This window comes from Corvus kubaryi, unplaced genomic scaffold, assembly GCF_017639235.1.
Source record: "Corvus kubaryi isolate FWS band 111438036 unplaced genomic scaffold, C.kubaryi_AGA036_p1.0 37341, whole genome shotgun sequence".
Classification (NCBI taxonomy): domain Eukaryota; kingdom Metazoa; phylum Chordata; class Aves; order Passeriformes; family Corvidae; genus Corvus; species Corvus kubaryi.
The window spans coordinates 8,095,100-8,117,069 of record NW_024581112.1 but is presented as its reverse complement, the minus strand read 5'-3'; the positions used below and the strand labels follow the sequence as shown (position 1 = coordinate 8,117,069).

Here is a 21,970-nt window from a genome sequence, read left to right as displayed (position 1 = left end):
TCTGCTCCTTTAGAGTTTTTGTCCTCTGAGGGGAACAGAGTTTTTGCAGACTCGTCATCTTCCAGTTGTGCACAGAGCCTGCTGTCTTGTTTATAGGGTTTTTATAATGTGTCCTCGTTATACGTCACAGCAGGACTTTGACATACGTCACTGCTGGCTTCACGGTTTGCTTCTTCCACAAAAGGATCCCAAAAGAATTGCACAGACACTGAGGGAAACCAGTATCAGAGACCTCAGTCTAACAGTAGTGCTAATTCTGCTTCGCAGATGGTGCAGGTGATGCACAGAGCAAGGAAGCAGTTTGCCCAAGGTCAAATGCTGAACTGTTGGCAGAGCCAGGCACAAAACCAAGAACACAAGGTCCCCAGGCTTGACTGTTATCACTGGGTCTCCTTTCATTGCCTTTGGAGCTTGCTGGATGCCTTGTACTGACTGAGACAAGTTCCCACACATGGACTGATCCATAGGTAGACATTTAGCTGCAACAGCTGGTAAGCCTAGGGCAATGAGTTGTCTCCTGGCTTACCTGCTAAGATCATAACTGATGGACACAGAGCTTGGCAGGATAAATCAGTAGTCCACTATTATTCTCTGATCACCTAGGCCCAGCTATTTGGAGGCTAATGGTCTTTCTACAGTATCTTTGGTTCAAAGAGTGAGTTTCTGTCTCACTGGAGCTCATGAGGATTGAGTAGGTCAGGCCCATCCCTATGACACTGGCAGAACTCCTCCCCTCACGGTGGTAATGGAGTTGTTTGAATCCACAGCAGGCACAGGGGAGATCAAATACAAGTCTAGCCTGGATCTCTGTGTTTATGTAGCAACAGGGGACCATTGTTCTGCGAAAGCAGGCTGTTTGTGCTGACAAGACTTCCTTGTTATTTAGTTTGGTTAAATAACTCAACTCCCCTTTACCTTCTTCCTGCACAGCAGGCTGCAGGCTGCACAGCATAAGCAGTTAAAGCAAAGCACTACGGCCTCATTATCATGCTGCTTTCTATTCAAGGACTCTATCTCTGTTCCCCTCTCCCACTGTGTGCTGCTTTTATTGTTCCACCCTGGCTCATTAGCAGTGTCTCAGCCTTGCCCCCTCTGACTGTCAGCCCAAACCACTTTCCTGTCTCCTGAGTCTCCCCGTTACTGACAGCCCTGGGGAAAACACGGGGTGTGCACTAGGAGGGATTTTGGCCACAGTTAAGGTTCCAAACCCCAGCAGCCACCACCGTAACCAAATGCTCAGGCACAACAAAGCGTGGGCAGAACGGAAGGAGGGGTGTCAGCGTGTGCACACTTGTGGCAGGATGCTAACAAATAATGACAAGTTGGAGGCTAACACCAGCTCCTAGGAACATGCCTTGCTGCAACCAAAACTGCTAGGCTCCACCTGAAGCTTCTCAAGTTGGCACTGTCTTGTCAACTTCTGCTTCACCTGTGCGTCTGCTGATTCCCCAAAGGGTGCAGAGAATGCAGCAGGGGACCTGCTGATGGTGACAGTCTCCTACAACTGAGCCAACTGAGCCAGCAGGACTGCATCAGAATGTGCAGCACTGTGCTGATGTCTCCTGTTTCAGACTATGGGATGGGCTAGCTCGGCAGGAGGCAGAAGGCAACTAATTTGGAAAAGCTTTTTTTTCTTTTTTCTGCTTTGCTAGAATACACCAGGTACTGCACGTGCTTCTGTGTGGCTGTGGAAGGATGTGTGGGTTTGCTTACACATCACACAGGTGCATGTTTTCATATACATACTCACCTACACATAAACCTATGTTCCTCCAGCAAATGTGTATCTGCTATGTGTATATGTATATAAACATTTGTGTGTGTGTATATATATCTATACCTCTGTGTAGCATGTGTTAAGATACAAATTGTGACTTTCACTCATAATGCTTTTCATAGCACTGGTAGGTGAGTAAAACAAAAAGAAAACATGTTCCCTACCTCCTAATACACTTGGAGGAAGAACCCTTTCCCTTCAGTTGTGTCATCGCTTTTCACCTCTGTTGCTCTGTGATGGCAGCCCTGGCTTTGCCTCTCTGTCAGGTGATTTTCACAGAGATGTGTGTTACTGTCCCTTTTTTGTGCTTGGGGTTTACAAACCCTGCTCCCAGGCTCTGCAGAGCTGAATCAACCTACTGGCTCACCAGTGCTGCCAAACATGGTCCTGCCTCCCAGCTCCTCATACCCACAGATGTGTTATACAGCTTCCTCTCCTGCATGGGCTTTGGTGCCTGTTGAGCCCAGCCATGAACTAGTTCAGCTCAGTACAACAAAAGAAAACATTTGGGGCATTTTAGAGAGATGAGCAGTAAAGCTCAGTTACTTATTCACTGGTTTAGCAGGTTGGACTGGCTCAGTGGGCTGTCCACTGGTGGCAGAATAAGTGAAACAACAAAACCATGTGGCACAGAGCAGGATGAGCAAAAGGACTGGGAGGGAAGGGATGCCAGAAAGCTATTAGATCAGTTGTATCATCAAACTGTTCCTGAGTACCCTCTCTACAAACGTATTCCATATTTGCTGTTGGAGACAGTTTCCTGGGTAAGTTAAACCTTTGGTGGGGCCGTATTTATGTTGTAAACTCAGTCTCCAGGAGTGAGGGATATAAATCTCTCCACCTACAGCAGGCAATCCTGCTGCTACATCCTTTAAGGAAGATCACTAGCTATCTATTCATACAGCTCAAGGGAGCTGCTTTTGTATTTTAATGCATCTTCTATCTATGACATTGACATCTAAGGCACTCAGTCTCTCTGAGAGTTTTTCAGTGCTAACTGAGATTTCATGAAATGGTAGCCACCAATTTTTCTCTATTGCTAAACTGTTCTTTCATATCATTTCGCTCACTCCCTGTCTGCCCTCCACCTCAGGCGAAGCTGCCAGTACCTCATTATTAACTCTCTGGTTGTTTCTTCACTCCTTGCTGCCATTCTTTTTTGTGCTGCAATGGGACACTGAGGAACCATCGCTGTACTTACCTCCCCAGTGGGATGTTGCCCTACAGTGAGCTTGTTCTCTATTTAAAAAGGAAATAAAATCTCTGATTCCAGGGATGAAAAACACTCCCAAGTATTTGAGTATCTTCTGTACCTTGCAAAAACTTGGCACTGCCTTATTTTTCTGTCTGGGTGTGTGGCTGGGAATGTGCATTACCTGTTATTTCAGCTACCGTGTGATCACTACAGCATTTCTTTCATCTGGGCTTGTAGGTTTTTTTCAGCGGCTTTCTTTATCTTTATGATGCTGGATTCCCTTCACTCATTTCCCCCCTGATTTCTTAACCTTCAAAATACCAGCTGTAGTCTGCCTGAATTTATTTTTTTCTCTCTCTTTCTCTCTTCCACACTAACTAGAAGAACAGAGATTTCCTGAAACAATATGAAGCAATTGCACACTGCAAAAGTAGGGATTAACCAAGCAACAAAAACAAGTTAGAAAGAGTTCACTGAAAATCATCAAATCTCTCTCAGCTCCTGCACCTCCATTCTCCTGGCTCTTGTGAAGTTCTCTAGTGTCCTCCAGTATAAACAAGCCTTGAATTTCTAAAAAATTATAAACGAAATCCAACAAGTTGAGGGAAGGAAAGTGTTCTTCACACATGTCAAAAGGGGGCTAAAATAGGATCCTCACTGTTGCAAGTCATCTTTATGAATGTCCACATTTCCTCCTGGACTAGTTAACAGCAACTGTGCAAGGTTTCCTTGGGTCTCTCACAGGTTCTGCCACTCATTTTATGACCATGGGTAAACCACTTCTTCACTCTGTACCTTAACTTCCTACTGCAAAATGGTGCTAACAACATTCACCCATTTCTAAATGACTTGTGATATTAAAATATTTATTCATTGCTAGCAAATCCTTTGAGATCCTTTGAGGTGAAGTTCTGAAGTCATACAAAATGCTTCTCTAGCAAAACTAACCCTCCAGCTAAAATCATATGTGCATATATGCATTATTGAATTTCATTTTATATTTTGTTTCAGTGATGCATTTCAGTTCATCTCTGTAACAGGAACCAACAGAGAGGGCCAAATTTAGAATTCAGTCACAAATAATGGATTCTAAACTTAGAATTATATTAATATCAGCAAGAACAAATCTGGAGTATTTGAAAATTGTGTTCCAGATTGCTGCCTGAGGATTTTTTTTGAATCTCATGACAGTCACAAGACCAGGGTGAAAAGACTTTCAAAGTAGAAATTTGCTTTGTGTGCTGCAATGCTACAGGAAATCAAATATATGTTCTTTTATGATAATATCTGTTCTTTAGAAAATAACGACCACAAAATATAGCCAAATTTGCAAAAATTCAAACTGCCATGAAATAAATCCAAAGGTGGTAGACAAAAAATGCCCATGCATTTATCCTTTTGCACTATATCTGTTAACCAAACTGCAATTTTGGGGTTTTTCTGTGGTTTGATTAATCTGACCACACAGAGCAGAAACTAGACTAAACTGCATCCCATACAGACTGCTTTATACAGCTTTTTTTTTTTTTTTCTGTTTAAAAGGACATGCAGGTCATGGCATGAGTGTTTTAATTCAATTTGGGACCGTCAGAGGAACACTGCCATCAGTCACTTTTGTGTCTACGTGGCCATTTGTGTGAGTGGGTCATTTTGCTGCAGTCTATCCCTGATGCCAATAACATGTGGGCCAAGTCTAGCCCAAGTTTGAGACCTGGAATTAGGAACTGCATTTTGAATACACCGCAGTTGGTATGTGTGCGTGGATGGTCGGTGAGGGGAAAGGGCTCTGTTTAGGGTCAGGTTTGAATCAGCTGCAAAATTCAGAACCAGCAGGAAACTCTTCTCTAGAGCTTGGTCTAGTCCCAGCCTCTGTCTGTTTGTACTTACTAAGACAAACTCAGTAACTGAAAGGTAGCAGAATGAGATCCAAGGAACCTTATTCCATGTTTCATCTGTTGATTACCTTTTTCCCCATGTTCCCTATGGTATATCCCTTTAAAATCATTCTGTCTTTTCTGATTTCTGTCCCTTCCAGTTTCAAACCAATTTCTCTTTTTCTTGACTCTGTCTTGTTCTCCTCAGGCTCGGTGGCTAGTTCTCTCCATCTCTCTGAATTACTTGTCATTTCTCAGCTGTCATAGATCCTCCGAGCCCTGGCCTTCTGTCTGCTTATTAAAGGGGCTGTCACTCTAAAGGGTTTTTTGTTTCCAGCTTTAAAACAAACACATTTTTATTATTTTAACAAAATCTGTCTTCAGCAAAGCCAGTCAATCAAAGGGCCTGACTGTAAACCTTTTGATTTGGCTGTGTTTGTGTTTCAAGGCAAGTATGAACACGTAGGTATCCGAAGCAGAGTGCTGCAAGCCAGGTCATGGCTGAAGGTTTGAGGGTGCTGGGTTGTCAAGAAGATGCCTTCCTGAGTTTTGGCCACCGTGTGCTTCCTACACAGCTGTGTCTTTGTGAGAGCCTCCCTTCACCCTCTCCCGTACTTACTGTAAAGGTATAGGCTGGCATTTGTGACTCCCAGCTTGTTGGCAGCCACACAGGTGTAGTTCCCGTAGTGTTCCTCGGTGACATTGGCCACCATCAGCAGAGACTGGCTCCCCGTGCTCTTAATCTCCAGACCATTGGCGCTGTTTATCCTGGGAAGACAGGAGGAGAGGTGTATAGGGCAACGGCAGCTGTGGACTGGGAAGGAAATCCCTCCTCAGCACACAGCAAACCAAAGTCATTCAGCCCAGCTGGCAGGTGAGGATAGAGGGAAGCAGGGAGGAGATGCGAGAGGAAAGAGAGCAAAGAAGGCATGGATGGAAAACAGGAAGAGGGAATGAAAGGAACATAGGAGTTCAGTGGGATGAAATGCCACTGGTAAAGCAGTGGAGAACCAAGGAAAGACAAGGGAAAGGGAGGAAGCATTTACCCAGCACTGAGTCACTCTGGAAGCAAACACACCATGGCCAGCTGAAGGCTAGTCTGTACTTAAACAAAATATTCTTAGTGGAACACACTGATTCACAGTATGTGCATATACCAATGCTGAGTCACCCCTGAACCTGGGCACCCTGTTCAGGGCTGGCTACCCTAAAATGTAGGGTAATAACACAACCTTCTTAGTTCCAGATAAATGCTCAGGTAGAAAGGACAGATCCTTTTTCTCTTCTCATTTATTCTCATATGCAAGACTGAGAGGCCCAGGTCAGACAGGTGAGGGAATCTCATGCCTCAGCAGCTCCTTCTCCTAGAAGAATGCACCTAGAGCAGCATTACCTAATTTAAGACTAACACTACCTACTTTTTGGTCTGTATCATGGGCTACGTAACACATGAACATTGTATTAATCAGGTGTTGGCCCATAATTGACTTTAAGGCAAGAGCTCCATCGTCTGCATTTCCATCAGCATCTCCAGTGCAGAGAGAAATTGCCTCCTCCAGCCATAACCACGCTGGCTCTGCCAAGTCAGATGGGACATTGTGACTCAAATGGATTGTAAGGAGCAATATGTTTGAGAGGAGATGGGGAGGATGACAGGAAACCTCTTTTCAATGGACTAAAAAAGAGAGGAGGGAAGAGGCGAGCTAAAGGCCTCACCTGGTATCATCTCTGTACCACTCGAAATCAGGTGTGGGCACTGCTGATGCCTCGCACCGCAGTAAGGCTTGTCGTCCCGTGGCCGCTTCATTGCTCTTGGACTCTGTGATGGTGGGAGGGTCTGCAGGAAGGAAACACGTGGTCAGTCCACACACTTCCAGGTGGAACCAAACAGTGAAACTGTGTCAGGGCTGGCTGCCCCATGCAAACTGTACGGGCTACTGGAGGCCCACAGCAGCTCCCCCCTGGCACATTCCCCCCTGCTCCTCTGCAGAACACTGCTCTTTGAACACTCCCTAATGTACAACATTAGCAGCACTCCTCACATGTGCTTCTCCTCAGCACTGCTGAATAAAGTTCTGTCATAAATGCATAGGCATACACAGGCAGAGTTAAGGTTAATGATGGACTTCAGCAATTTATGAATATTTACCTATAGATGTCTAGTTTGCATGGCTTATTAGAGAGGAGAAGATGAGAGACTTCATCAAGGGTAAAGGAAGACAGCAAAAGTAAAGGAATAAAGGAATTTAACACTAGTGTGAAAATTATTTTCCATACAAACTCTTTGTCTAATGCCAAAACGATAATAAGAAAGGACTGAGGCAACATGTATGAAACAGAAATACATTTGTGGCCTGAAAGAGAAGAACTTTAGCAGAAGCTGTGAGTGCAACTCTGAGAGCCAGTGTTGAGACACTTCCTTTAGGTGTCCAAGGTTACAAATCCTGATCAAACCTTCCTGGACATCGTGCTTTGTGACAAGCTCCAGATGGGCGTGCTTGTGACTGCTCTTCATGAAGTTTGCCCTCAGCAGAGGTGCTTCCACCTCCGCTTACTTTGAAGTCTGAGCATTGTGCCATGGGCAAACTAAACTTGGAAAATATATCGGTGTGCTCTGCTGGAGCTTGGTCTCAGTACTGGCTGGATACCAGGTACGGTAGGCACTGGCATTTTCAATCCCAGCCCCATGTTCAAAATATTAAGCAATAAGCTTTACATGTTAAAAGGCAGAATTATTTCCACCTGGCTGCTGAGAGGGATCAAGGAATAAGTGCCTTGTCTCTCGTCACTAATACTTGCATGCCCTGAGATTACAGGGCTGCAACTCAGACAGATACTTTGCTGCGACTCAAGTTACCATAAAACACACTCCACCATCTGTATCTGTCCCAGAACTGAAAGGCAAAAAAAAAAAAAAAAAAAAAAAAAAAAAAAAAAAAAAAAAAGCAAAATGGATTGTGTCAGCCACAGGGAAAAAAAAAAATCTGTCTGGAGAATGTATGGAAGGAAATTTGTTTGTGAACACATTAGCCATCTCAGTATGATCCCTTCCCTGACCTTAATCGGGATTTTATGCAGGGCTTTAGGGATATTGCAGTGCACCCTCTAACATCATAAATATTAATGAGTGTACATAAATAGAATCCTACATTGAAAGGCTGTGAGTTCATGTAAATATTTTAATTTGAGAAGGAGGAGGGATAATAAAAGGATAGCAAAGGTGATTTTTTAACCATTCTTATTTGATTTTTTGGTTTGAGCAGTATATCTTCTTGCTGACTACAGAGAGACAAACCTTTCCATTTCATGAATCTGGCACAAGAGGTGAGTCACAGAATGAACAGGCACCTTTCCATGGGCCTAGAAAACGATCCCAGCAGGCATCTGCTCCCCAGCCCCTTGCTCTGAGCAGTCCCTATCTTCGCCACTTAAAAAAGTTGGTGCAGTGCTGTCCCGGGAGAAGGGGCGGGTGACAGTCCCAAACAAACCAGCCTATGGCACTCAGAAGGCAGCTGCTCTGCGTGTAGCCATTTGCTGCCTGGGAAGCCAGGAGTGGGTTCCCTTTAGCTGTTTTCCTCCCACTCTCCCCAGGCCTCAGTTTCCCTGCCTGTGATGTGCAAGGGCAATTACTTGGGAAGCCTGAAGGTGGTAGTCTGAGACCAAAGCAAAGTGAGATGCTTTCTCCTGCAGTCCGAGATGACAGTGCTCCACAGCAGATGCTGAGATGGCCAGGAATCTCCTGAGGTTGGACAGGCTCCATTTTTCAAGCTTATTGTGTTTTTTCCCATTTTCTGCTGCTTGTGGAGTTGCTTAACAAAGCAGGATGAGGAAAGATGTATGTAAATATCTAGCTTTCATTGCTGAAATAGGACTGATATTTTCCTGCATGGTCCTCATGATCTCTTAGATTTATTTCCCTTTCTTTCGAAAGAAGAGATCTGTCCTTAAGGAATTTTAAGTTTCTTACATTACAAATTACACCACATATTAATATTACAATACTCTATCACATCACTTTTCCGTATATTCCAACAGTTAAAATGTTTAAGGTCTTAACCATGGCATAGTTATTATGTGTTGAAACTAAATCAAAATCAAACATTCTGACTTTATACAAACAATCTGTTTCAAACACATTAAAGCACCATTGAAATTATGTTTCACAGAAATATTTGAAACTATTAATTGGTTCTCATGGAACATTTCCAATTTATAAACTCAGCTGTTTGTGACACTTCTATACTCCCAATGCAGAAAATCTGCTACTACAGTTCATATTAATGCCAAATTTGGCCCATGAGGCAGCTGATATTAAACCAGTGACACCCAATTTCTAAGGGAACTATAAAAAACTGTGGATTTGGAAGATGCTGTAGGGAGCTTACAACCTCAATTTCTAAGCCAGCAGAAAAGTTGATCTGATGTGATGGCCCACAAGGACCAAGGTAAAGGAACAGACAAAGAGCAATAATGGTATTAAAAGATGCTATAATCACCTACAGGCAAATTAAGACTGGTATTGGCTGAAACGCTGCCATCAGCTCTCTGCCCTAACCCTCTCCCCGACTGTTCTACCTGTGAATTAAGACATGAATATGCACCCAGAAATGTCTGTAGCCATCTCCAATTTCAATTTAAGTTAATATTTTGATTTAAGTCTCCATTTAAACTGAAGAAGGTCGGGAGAGGATATACCTCCCATTCATCCATCCTAACTGCAAAGTTATTAGCCTCCAAGCAAGGAAACAAAGCAGGTACATGGGGATAGCTCACTCTACATCACTCCAGTGCCAAACATAAGCCATACAAGTATGGAGGTGGACATATACACGTGTAGGATTAAAGAGCAACATCAATTTGAAATATTTTGTATTACTGTGAGAGAAGCATGCCAGCAGAGTGAAGTGGACATCTGTCTAGGCACATATGGGATGGGATCCATGCCCTCCTCCACAGGTGTGGATGTAAGCCACAGCTAACCATGCCTCTTTTAGGGGATTGCTGCCAGTTTTAGGGGATTGCTGTATCCTTTGGTTAAGCCCCTCTCTGTATTGCACTGGTGCATGGAGGGTCTCTTAGACAGAGCTTTAAACTAATGACCTGAAACCAGCATAGAAGTTAAGTTTTTGCACCCTGTCATTAACACATGCCTCTGCCCCGCGTCCCCTGGCTGTGATAGCCGTGTAGGCACTGCTGAGATGGCTGGGTGCAGGCAGGCGTGTGTTTGCTCTGAGCCAGCTGAGGTCTCCCTTATCTCTCCTTGCTGCCTTGGTGAAGCTTCTCTTCACGCTACTGTTGACCCGAATATCAATGAGTGAAAACAAGGCATTGCCAGCATCTCGGAGGGGAGAGATGGGGGCAACTCACAGCTCTTCCTTCTCCCTCTCCCTCTCTGTCTGTCTCTCCATGCCACACCTCCCCCGGCCTTTTCTTATATATTACCAGGTTGAAAGCACAAACTGTACCCTGTGGCAAGTGTCTGACTGCAGATAATTTTCTCAGTGCCCTCCTTTTCTGATTGTATAATCCAAACCCAGAGATGCTTCTCTGTTTCTCCTGAAGTAACCCCCGCCTGTGGGCAAAGCTCTCCCCGTTGCCCTGCCCCAGCTGCGATGTACTCACAGTTCACAGTGACCCGGACTTGCTTGACGTCAGCCGAGGCAACTTCATTGGCAGCCTTGCACTCGTACTTGCCCGACTGCTCTCGTGTGATCCCCAGGATCTCCAGGTACTCCTCCTCACCTTCAAACTCTCTGCCTGGTAGGACAGAAGAATACAGAGGGTGCTTCTGTTAGGCTTTCAGATTTGGGAAATTGCTATGGAGGAACAATCACAACACGGATTCTGCAAACGAGTAACAGTCGTGAGCCATTTAAAAGTTATTTCAGAAGCCGTATCAGCAAGATACCAGTGTTTCATTTAACTATGAAAAACTGAAAATCTGGAAGGCCGCATACAGGTGATACAATACATAGCATCTCACAGGCTGCCCAGGCCGAGAAGCAAAATCTCCACCACATGAGATCAGACTAAGTTCACTAGTGTGATGGCTGAGTACTACCAGAGGTTAGTCATGCTGTGGCTGATGTGCTGGGTCCTCAGATGTGCTGGTTTGTTGTCAGCACCCTTTTCTCCACTGCAAAACTGTGAAAAATGTCTTTCTGTCTCTCAGAGCAGCCACCACCCTGGAGTGCCATCGATCAGGTCAAGCTACCATTAAACACAGCCAAACTGAGAGAAACAAACTGTAATTTGATCTGCGGAGACCAATAATCATCACGCATCCTTGATCTACTTTACATATGAAATGACACATTTAAACCGTGCTGCCTCGCTTACACACTTTGGAAAACAGTGACTTGAGTGTCAGTCAGGGTTATGGATGGGGGCAGGAATCAGGGGAGGTCTGTGGCCTTGCTTTTAACTCACTGTATGACCTTGAGTGAGTCGCTCCTTTGCTCTCCCTCTGTGAACTGCAGCAAATAGCACCCCCTCTCCCATCACCTCCTGGTTAGAGCAGGGCAGTGAGGTTAACCCATATAAAACACATTAGATTCGTTGCATGAAAGTTGTCAGGGAAGCATGAAATATTAGGATTGGTATATCTTCTCTATTCCTTCAGAAAGCAAAGTAAGGCACCTCCTGGAAAGAATCTGAACCCCATTTCCTCCTCTCAGAGGGCTGTGAGCACTGCTCTGCAGCATGGGAAACCACAAGCCCCAGTTTTGTGCCTGTGTATGCTTAGAGAAAGCATCCCCCAACCCTCAAAGGGTAAAAGACAGATTTGAAAAAAGAAAAAAAAGGTCAGCTCACAAGAGCTCCCATTCAGGTTCCTCAGAGAGTGGTCAGATTTTCCAAAAAGTTTGCTGCCCACTGGCGATGCCAGCTGTGTGCAATTCCCATCTGCATCAGAGAGGGACTTTAGAAACTTCAAAATCTGCTCAGAACTCTGTCTCTTACAGAATTATTTTTGTCTTTTCTTTATTTCTCCTTTTCACAAGCAATTTTTGGAATCATTCTAGGGGAAAACCACCCCCCATCATGGAGACTCAGCATGAAAACAGCAATGTACCTATTAGACTCATCTAAAGACAAGGCTCCTCCTCTCTTTCAGCAGGGCTCATCAGCAGTCCCTTTTCCCAGCTCCTACCAGATGTTCAGGTAGTGGAAATCTCATTGGTCTAAAATTTACAACTGCTTTGGTTTTTGCATCCCCTAACAGTCTGCTGTAGGACCTTCCTGCATGGCAGCAGTGTATTGCATAAGGGAAGGAGGCAAAGTTGGCTCCTGCTGCCAGGACACGGCTCTCAGTCCTCTTCTCTCTGCTGGGGCTGATGCTGTGGAGAGTCAGTGGAGAAGGAAGCAGGGTGGGATTTTCATGGGTGTTTTTTATTGCTGGAACTCATGAATATGTTAGGGAATCAGAGTTAGGTGAGTCACAGCACTGTGGAAGGCACTTCAGTCACCATCTAATCCGTTCCCCAGTCTCAAGGCAGGACACATGAGTCATGTCAGGGACACAGCCATCCTCTGCCCTCCAGCGGCAGAGATTCTGCAGCCACTCCTGACAATCTGTTCCTGTGCTTTGCTGTCCTTACCACTGGAGCAGTTTCCCTGAAGTTTGACCTGAGTCTCCCTTGCTGCAATTTAAAGCTATTACTTTTGTCTTAGCCACTACAGACAAAAAGAACAAATCATTCCCTCCTTCCCCGCAATAGCCTTTTATCAACTTTTAAATCACTTATGTTCCTCCCTCAGTTGTCATCTTTTTTTTCTTTTGGCTGAACATTGCCAGGGTCTTTCAACCTTCCTCTGTAGGTGAGGGTTTTTTTGGCTCTTGATCATTCTTGTTCTTTGCTTTTAGACCTCTCTGACAAGTTCACATTTTTCTGGAAGTGTGATACCCCAAACTGAACACAGCATTTCAGATGAGGTGTTACCGGGGCTGAACACAGATGAAGGATTGCATTGCAACTACTGCACCATGCTGCTGTCTGTAGAGGCAGTACATTGTTTCTGGTTTTGCTACAGCAGGGATCAGTTCTTTTTGGGAACTCTGTTAATTCCCGGATCTTCTTATGGCATATTGCTCATATTGCTACCTGCTAACAAAGCACTTTAAAAATCCCACCCCCAAACTGAGCTGACAACCAACACTCCCCTCCTTTCACAGCAGCACTCCCAGGTGGTAGGTCAGTCGGTTGACTGGAGAGTTAATCAGAAATCAGGGAAAGACTCACAAAGAAAAGGTTAAAAAGTAATTTGCCTCTGTTTTGCAGATCATTTGCTCTGCAATTCCGCCTTGTTTATACACAGGGTTCATTCCAAGTGGAACTTGCTTCTCCTGCAATTTGCCCTTGTCACAAGTCTGTCACCATAATGAAAACAGGGTTGAGGGTGACTTAACCAGCTCTAATGGAGTGGCACCCCTCATTACGGGTGCTGTTAAGTCTGTCTGTTAGAGAACCACATCAATGGAGTTCCAAAGTAACCTAAAAGGGTAGATACTTTCCCAAGGGAAAATGTTTTTGTGCTTCTCCTCTGCATCCATGCATGCACTTGAAGTGTACTGTGTACCATGTCCAGCAGGAGAGCTTTCACAGCTACACAGAACTCCTCCCAAGACATGATGAGCCGCTGACTTGCCCAGTGGAGTGCCCTGGAAATCAGTGAAAGACAGGACTTCTGTTCTAAAGGGCATGTCAAAGACATCAATAACCCTATTCAGCTCCTCATTCCCCTGCTCTAGGACACAGATATAAGCATAACGCTTCAGGGAAAGTTTCTGTGACAGTCTCTTGCTGAATAAGTGGTAGCACTGTTTTTGTCCCTGCACTGGTGACCCTGAGCATCAACATTTGCTACAAGAACTGCTCTCACTTTCAAGACAGACTTTTTTGCTTGCTGCCTTGTCCCCTCTAAGAGCACATTAACCATTTCTAACAAAAAGCATTTATATAAAATTGAGGTGTTGTAGTACAGATCAGGGAGAGGAAAGATGTATCACAGTGTGTTAGAGAAATGTCAGGTTGTGATATCTTGCAGAGAGCTGTAGAGATGTTTTCACTAATTCACTTTGGCAGCCAGATTAGGTGAGTCATATTAACTCTAACCTCTAAGGCAAACAGGGGATGGGGGGAGCAGGAACACAGCTTCATACATCGAGTGAATTTACAAATGTTTCTGCACAAGAGCTGGCTTTGGCAGGGAAGTGATGGTTGTCACTATGCAGTTTATCAAAGTGGGGAGGGAGAAGGCTTGGACAATGCTCTTTGGTACCGATGACAATGAACATATTCTATTAGGTGAAAGAGGGACTGCCAGCTCCTGGCAAGTGAGCCACTCCATTCCCATTAAGAGAAGACATTTGCCTTGAGCAGATTATCAAGGGATGAAATTCTGACCCTACTGCCAAAGCTTCCTCGTTGACAGGGGTTGTCTCCTGGTTGTTCTGCCTGGTTCAGTACAGCCTTTTCCCACTGAGGGTCCTTTCAGATTTACCTCGGGGGATAACTTCTCACTCAGTGCAGCTCTTCTCATCCCAAACCATCCCCTTGCATGACTTCAGGCAACCTGCTCCCCTGGAGGTTTTTTGCCTTTCACATGTTCATAGTTAGCTTGGTTTGTTGCTATAGCTCCATTAAACATCTTCTTGCCAAGCTGTAGCTCCTTAACTCTGTCCCAGTAAATCAGAAAGAGGAGCTTTCTGCTCTGGAGGCTGGAGATAGAGAGAGCATGAGCCTGGGAGGCTTGACAATCAAACCAAGAGGGAACGACCCTGAGCAGCACGAGCCAGGCGGCTGCTGCTGCTTGGAGCTGGCAGAGCCTTTTTTGCAGAGGGATCTGCGGCAGCAGCTTTGATGTGTGCAGGAGAAAGGCTTTGAAGGCCTGCTTGCCTCAGCCACATTTCCTATCCACTGGCTTCCTAATTGGACCCAGTAAATAATGAACCCGAACAGCAAATCTCCTTGGCTATGCTAGCCTGCTGGCAAGAAGCCCTCCTCTCCCCCTACCCTCTGGAAATAGCCTTGTACAACCCCATCGGCTCTGCATATTGTCCTTGTTGGTGTGCACACCTGCCTGTGCTCTCATAGAGATATGATAAATATATATTATATTCTGTATTTTATATACTATGTATTTTATTTGTTTTTACATCTATAAATCTGCCTGTGTGGGCAGAAACACAGACTGACACATTCCCCAGGCATTTATGGGCCCTTCTCACCTCCGCCCCTTGCTCTGCCACACATCATCACTCTTTCCTCAAAGTCTAAATGCTTCCTTTCTACAAATGACACACACACAGACAAAATCCCACTTGTACTGTGTGCAGACAGCTCTTTCAGGTAGTCAGGGCCAGCAGTGCATTCAGACACATGCTCTACCAGAGAGACCTTTCCCTTCATGCCCTAGTTTCTTACATGTCCAAAGGGGAAGCTGATCTCCAGAGGTGGCAGCCACATTTTGTTTCATCTCATCTCCTGTCCGTGTATCCAACACTGGGCTTCTTCTTGTGCAGAGATTACTTTAGTTCTCTTATTTTTTTTTTTTTTTTAAACTGCCGTGGTCTTAATTTAAACTAAAATTCAGATCTGATGAAAGTATCTGTTTGCACTTGGCATGTGGAGAAAGAGATCAGCCACCCTGCTCCAATGTTTGTTTTCCCTCCAAGCATCTTTGTAGTTGTGAAGAGAGGAGAGCAGAATGGGTTATGCATCTTTGTTGGGCCTAAAACAAGATGCAAGGAGATAAAAAAGATTGGAAATCAATGGATGCCATTTCAAGTTTTTTGTGTGTAGCAACTTCTATTGCTGAACTGCAGGTTTTGTTGTCTCTGCACTCTCCATTTAGTGTTTGAGGTTTTGCTCACCTAACTTTCCTCCTTCCCTCTGCACCTTCTATTCCCTAGGAACAGGCTTCTGAAAGACAAAAATAGCTAAGGGAGCTTTTGACATGATTTTTTTGTTTTACCTCCAGCTGAGGGGTTTTTTTTTAATTCAAAACTTTGAAGTTTTCATTATCAGTCTGTCTCCTCAGCCATCACAGATTCCAATGAGCTTGGCATTTTTTCCTATCCCTTAGCTGAAGAGGCTTGTTTTTAGCAAAGAGATCAGTAGAGAGAAGCAGATGGTGGATGAGCAAAGGGACAGCTAGTGCTACAATGCTACAGTGAGGAAGGAAGGCAGAAAACCTAGAGTAGCATGGGAAGTGGTAAAAATGGGGAAAGCTTGAGACAAGACAAAAATAGATGGAGAAAAAACAGGGAGAATGAAGAGAGTGACAGTGGCTGGGAGAGAGAAATGCAAAAAGAGTGAGATTCTTCAGTGACTGAGAAAAAGAGAAAATGGTAGTCAGCTACTGTCAAAGAGAAAGGCACTGAGACAGAGTGAGTGAGAAAGACGGGAGGTGAGACAGTAGCAGACAGAGAGATGTACAGCTCAGAGAGAGGCACAGCCATCCCTTGTGTAAAGGGAGCCATGAAATAACAACTGCCAGAGGGACAGGAACAGAGGGGTCACATGTAGTAAGGCAGTAATTACTCTGTTTAAGCAGCAAGGCACAGCAGGGTATTTATTGTTTAAGCTGGCCTCATGCCTCCCATGCCCTCAGGTCTGTAGCTATTACACATAAACCAAAAAACTAGTGCAGTGCCAGGGAGGGTTCTGGCCTGGCTCTGGCTTAATGAATGAGAATGAGTCAGACTGGGAGGAAACACTCTGGCATGGTTTCCCCTGGCGCTCACCAGGACCTTGCTCATCAGCAATCACATTTGCACCTTATGTGCAAAACTGACTCCCGAGCCAGGGACAGCGGCCGAGGAGCTCCCTGGCAGGGGGAACACGAGCACCCACTGGCATGACCAGGTTAAGAGAGCCTGTGATTTTTGTGGGCTCTTTCTTCTCAAACTCCACGCATCCAGGGTGCAGATAAAACCCTCCAGGTTGAGAGCAGCTTCCCCAGACTGAACAATGTCTCTGTGCTCTCTCTCTTGGGACAGCACTGACCAAACCGCTTGGGACGACTCGCCCATCGCTGGCGGCTCTGCCCAGGGGCTGGAAGCCAAAATCTGACAGCTCAGATGCAGCTTGCATCCCGGCTGTGGGTGCATGTCATTGGGGGTCATCTGCCTGAGGCAGCCTCAGCAGATTGGCTGTATCTCTGAATTTCCACCCCTCTTTTTCATAAACGACCACTAAGGGTCATCACACTCTCTCACATACAGCCCCGAGTCTGGGCACGGAGCAGGTGTGCAATATACTACTCCATCTCAGCAGCTGATTAGATTTTCCATTCAAAATCCATATGTGAACACCGGAAAGAAAGGGAACCATCTCCTGAAAAAAAATCCAGACCCGCTTCACTTGTGTTTGACCAGTGGTTTTCTTCTTCTCTTTGCTGAACCAGAAGAAGGAATTAATGGTCTTCTTCAACTTGAGATATAATTTAAATCAGATGATTTCATGTTGAAGAAGATCACTTTTTTTTTTTTTTTCAAAATTACTTACTGAATTTAGCCCAAATTTGTTAACACTTTTTTAATGAACACAAACAGCTTTTTTTGGACAGATTAATTGCTCTTGAAAAGAACTTGGCTGTGATGCCAATGTATAAAGTAAATTATGAACCATGAGGTAAATTAAGTCATATAATGTCACAACTACAATATTATATTCCCTAAGTGTTGCATACTGCAATGCAAGTTGTCATGACTATGCCACCAAACACCAAGCCTTAATTTTACTGCCAAGAAAATGACATATAAACATGAACAAACCAATAGTTGCACCATCTCTGCATCACAAAATTTTTCCCTGCTGCCTTCTGAAGGGTACTTTAAAACAACATGAGGTAGGAGGCATCATCAGCTAGATGAATCAATGAGATGTCACCACAGCTTTGAGAGCCTTAGGAAGGCAGGAGTTGGTAACTCATTAGGGCTGCGAGGACAGTGCTGGAGCAGCTAATGAAATGGAGGTTGAAACCAGAAGGTCAGACAAAGAATCACAGCTCAGGCACAGGAGTTGTTCGATGTGGACACATGGATGGCAGCACACCAATCCCACTCCCAGCAGCGGGGTCAGCACTGCGGGAACCTGTGCCCTCTTCCTCCACCACCTACAGGAAGAGGATGGGCCAGCAGTTGCCCCTGGCAAGAGGAACATCAGGGTGTGTTTGTGGGGGTGTGGGTTCATAATCAATAGGTCTTTGTTTCCCACTGTGCTAAGCACAAGATGGTAATGGAAGCTGAGAGCTGGTGCAGGGGACTGAGATTTCTTGCATGTCATGGACACTTATGAAAGGCATGAAATACAACAGCAGGCAGTCAACTGTTACAGTCTCTAGTGACTCTGTCGGATGGTTTCTTTTCATTCAGTCTCATGTACTCCTTTTTCTACAAGTTTTCTTATTTTGGACAATGCACTTGTGCTATCATTGTTACACAGTTTGAAGACAAGTTCCTCCTCACAAACACAAGACCAAAGAAAAGACTGACAGCAACAAGTCCCTTCTGGGGCAAGAAGCCTGACTGAACTGTATAATTTGTGTCCTGCCAGTGAAGAGCAGGGATGCAGTCCCTAGTTTAATTCCACAAATCATTATGTCAGCCCCAGGCTTTAGAGAAACCTTGTGCGACGGCACTCACTGGTACCAAACATGCCAGTCTCTCAATCTAGGAACTATAAGGTTGGTCTGTGTTTGGTGGCATCTTTAAAAATCCTTATCTTCTTTACAAAGTCTCTTGTGTCTTATGGAGCACAAGATACGCTCAATATACTGTTGTGCAAGAATCACGTGGCTTGCTTTCGTAGGCGTCCAACAGAATGTCTCCCTGTTTTTAAATCTAAGGTGTTTGTTCCCTTCTGTCCTATGCCCACTAATTCTTCTTGGGATGAGAGGGTAATGATGAACCCAGAGCTTCAACCTAACTTTAAAATTTTTAAAAAATTTGATGATCCCCTCCTTCTCAATGATTCAACTTTGCCCATAGAATTCCATTCTTATATGTTTGAAACTCGGAAGAAGACTTGAGAAATTACAAACTGGCACAAATTTACTTGAAATGGGAAAGAGCTTTAACTCAGAGGCTTAGGCATTGCTGTGGCTCTTTCTCTGCAAGCTGGAGCCAAACGTTTCATGACCAGATAGCATGGCCCCTGAATCTCCTGTCTTTAGCAAGATTGCAATTCCGGTAGTTCATCCCTGTTTTCAGTGAGGCTACTCTGAACACTGAGTTCACAAATAAAACCTAAAGACTGGGATTTCTGTATCAGCCTGGATCTAGCCACTGATCTTTTAAACTGCTGTAGTTTTCAACTGAGGAAATGAGGTCAAAGAGTTAAGCCACCCCTTAGCAAGATTTACCCTTTCAAAAACACGCCAGTTGTGATGCCTGGCGCCAATATTTGTATAGGTGGATTAGCTTCTTGAAAAATCGTTTTGTTTGCTTTTCTGTTGACCCCTCTCCTTGCTGCAATGTTTCTCAATTAGATCCAGCATAGTAATTGCCTGACACCATCCCCCATACCTGCTCCTGGTGGAAGAAGGAGAGGGAATACTTTGTAGTGAGCACAACAAGGGATCAGGAGATGAGACTAACTGGCTGGATTTAGGATTGAGCAGGCATCAAGTATTGCCAGGTATCAAGGTGAGAATCACAGAGATTTGAGGCAGGGTGGGGTGTGTTGGGAAGAGATTGTTTGGGCTCACACACTGCAGAGACTTTTGATCAGTTGGGCTGGCTCCTGTGATATTATAATCTGAAGTGTCTGCTGTTGATTCATAGTGATAGCAGTCCAGATAAATGATTGCTTCGGTCCAGGATATTTAATTCTTATGTATTTAGCCACTCCCTTGCTTTCCAAAGAATAAAGAGTCTCTCTCTCTCAAACTTGCCAGGTACTGGCTGCGAAGGAGAAGGAAGGCATTTACTCACTGCCTAATACTGCATCTTGTACAGTCCTACAGGGGAGGCAAGCAGAGAGGAAATACAGACCCTGATTTTGAGCTCTTGTAGCTCCCTGATGCATCTACTACCATTGCTAGTGCAGCTGTTGGCTGTCAGCACTCTTTAAATCATGGCTGTGAAGCAGGGTTTCTCTCCCAGGGATATGGGAAAAAGAAGGGGGTCACCAGAAAGGGAGAAGGCAGAAAACTGTAAGTAGAAGAAACAGTATCAAAACAACTCCTGTCTGACTTCTTACAGCTTGCCCCATAAGTTTAGGAAGGGGTCTGAAGACAAACCTAAAAGATATTTCATTGCCTTCATTCCAAGTCCTTAATACTTGTTCTGATGGTTACATAAAATTTCCAGCAACTGTTACAGTACTGGCTTGAGAAGACCATGGCCAATCACGTCAATCAAAAGTGTCTCACTGGGCTTCACCTCTCTGAATCCCCCTATTATCATCATGGACAGGAATCCATTTATTTCTCTTCTCTTGACTCCCCAAATGCATTTGATTCCTGTGGGAAGAGAAATGTCTAGCTCCAACAGGAGCCCAAGTCAGCCAAAAGAGCCAAGAAAGCATGGAAAACCATCTGTTTTATGTTGAGGACTCTTTGGCTCCTTTCCTCCAAGCTCCTGGAGAGGCAGGGGTCTCATTAGAGTGCCTTTGCAACTGCACACCTGTGAGACTTTCACTGGAACTGAAACAGCAGTTGTTCTAATTAAACAGCACAGAGCAGGCCACCTTAATCACAGACATGATTTCATCTTCCTTGAGGAGAGAGGGGAAGAGGAATCAAAACTGATAAGAGAGAGGGAAGAAGGTGAAATGTGCTGAATCCCTGCTTTCTCTGTTTAAAGCACTGAGGGATGTCTCATCTCTGTAAAGATTAATGTGAGCTTCTGATGGCATGTTTTATTAAATGGTTATATAATAATTGATATTTGAAAGCAGAGTTTCCAAAAGCCACTAAATGCTTTAAGAGGACAGGACCTAGTGGCTTTCAATGGCATTTGTGCCTGCAAGTCACTCAGGTGCATTGGAAAACTTCACCTCTACTCCTTTATTCAAATCAGTGCCCATTTACTCCATCAGTGTGACCTCGCCAGTCTATGAGGCAGAAACCAGGGGCAGGGGTGAAAACCATAAGCCCTCTAAGGAGAGGGTCCATGTTTCCTCAACCTTGGGTGGAAGTAGGAGGTGCCAGCAGCACACAGTGTGAGTGAGAAATCCATCAGCTGAGGAGCCAGTACCCAGACACCAAGGACACCTAGGAAATAACAGCATGATAATTCCTGCCCTGACTCTCCCAAAGCCTGTAATGAGGAGGCACATCTGCCCCTGAGACAAGGCACCCAAACAGGCCAGGTAGAAATGCTGCTGGCAAGCCAGAGGGCCAGTGGGCCAAAGCTTAATAGGAAAACAGCAGCGATTTGTCTCTACCACTATTTATGTTTCAAGCACATGACAGGTTGTCAGTGGAAGTGAGTGCTGCTAAATTTACTGCTTCTCAAATCCCCGCCACAGTTGCATACTTGTCAAGTCACTTCATTTGAAGGGCTAGGTGTTGGGCTGGACTTTCCTCCCCTGTGCTCTCCTTCAATGAAAACCACAAACAGCTTTCTTTACACCACAAACTGATCCCCTCAGGGGCCATGATATCATGGTATGAGTTTAGAGGAGAGAGGTGGTTCCACGGCATACTAATTTTTAACCCTGGTACATGCTGGTCTTGTTCTGGGCCACTTGACTGCATGTGTGTGTCTGACAGAACACACACATGACTGAACTGAACAAGTAACAGCTTGGTTACAGCACTGGGCATTTGGAGACAGAGAACATGATAGCCTGGTGAGCACAAGTGAGTACCAGCTGGGTGTGTGGGTGAGAGCTGCCGAACATCGTAAGGAAAACAGTGCCAAAAACTGTGGGGATGCAAGAGGAAATGTAGGTGGGTGAAAGGGTGCCTGGGGATTAGACTCTGCACATACGTGTCCGTGTGTATGGGTGGTGGAAAAAACCACATGGAATAATGGGTGTGGGGCTGGAAGTATGATGGAGCATTAAGGTGAGGATGTGCAGGGAGGAAGGCTGGCAGGCAGGGGACAGGGTGAGAGGATGAGCACAGGGTCTGTCTGTGGTCTTCCATGTGGAAGACTGAAGTACAGAGTAT

The 21,970-nt window shown here is 44.9% G+C and overlaps 1 protein-coding gene across 3 annotated transcripts in view; it reads right to left on the bottom strand.

Moving 5' to 3' along the window:
- LOC121666325 (limbic system associated membrane protein) overlaps positions 1–21,970 on the bottom strand; it is a 1,004,233-nt gene that overhangs the window by 24,199 nt on the left and 958,064 nt on the right. For all 3 annotated transcript variants that reach the window (XM_042031779.1, XM_042031778.1, XM_042031780.1), the window contains 3 exons: positions 10,469–10,603; positions 6,563–6,683; positions 5,466–5,614 (listed from right to left, as the gene is read on the bottom strand). In XM_042031779.1, the coding sequence (XP_041887713.1) occupies positions 5,466–5,614; positions 6,563–6,683; positions 10,469–10,603 (405 nt within the window). The remainder of the gene's footprint in view (positions 1–5,465; positions 5,615–6,562; positions 6,684–10,468; positions 10,604–21,970) is intronic.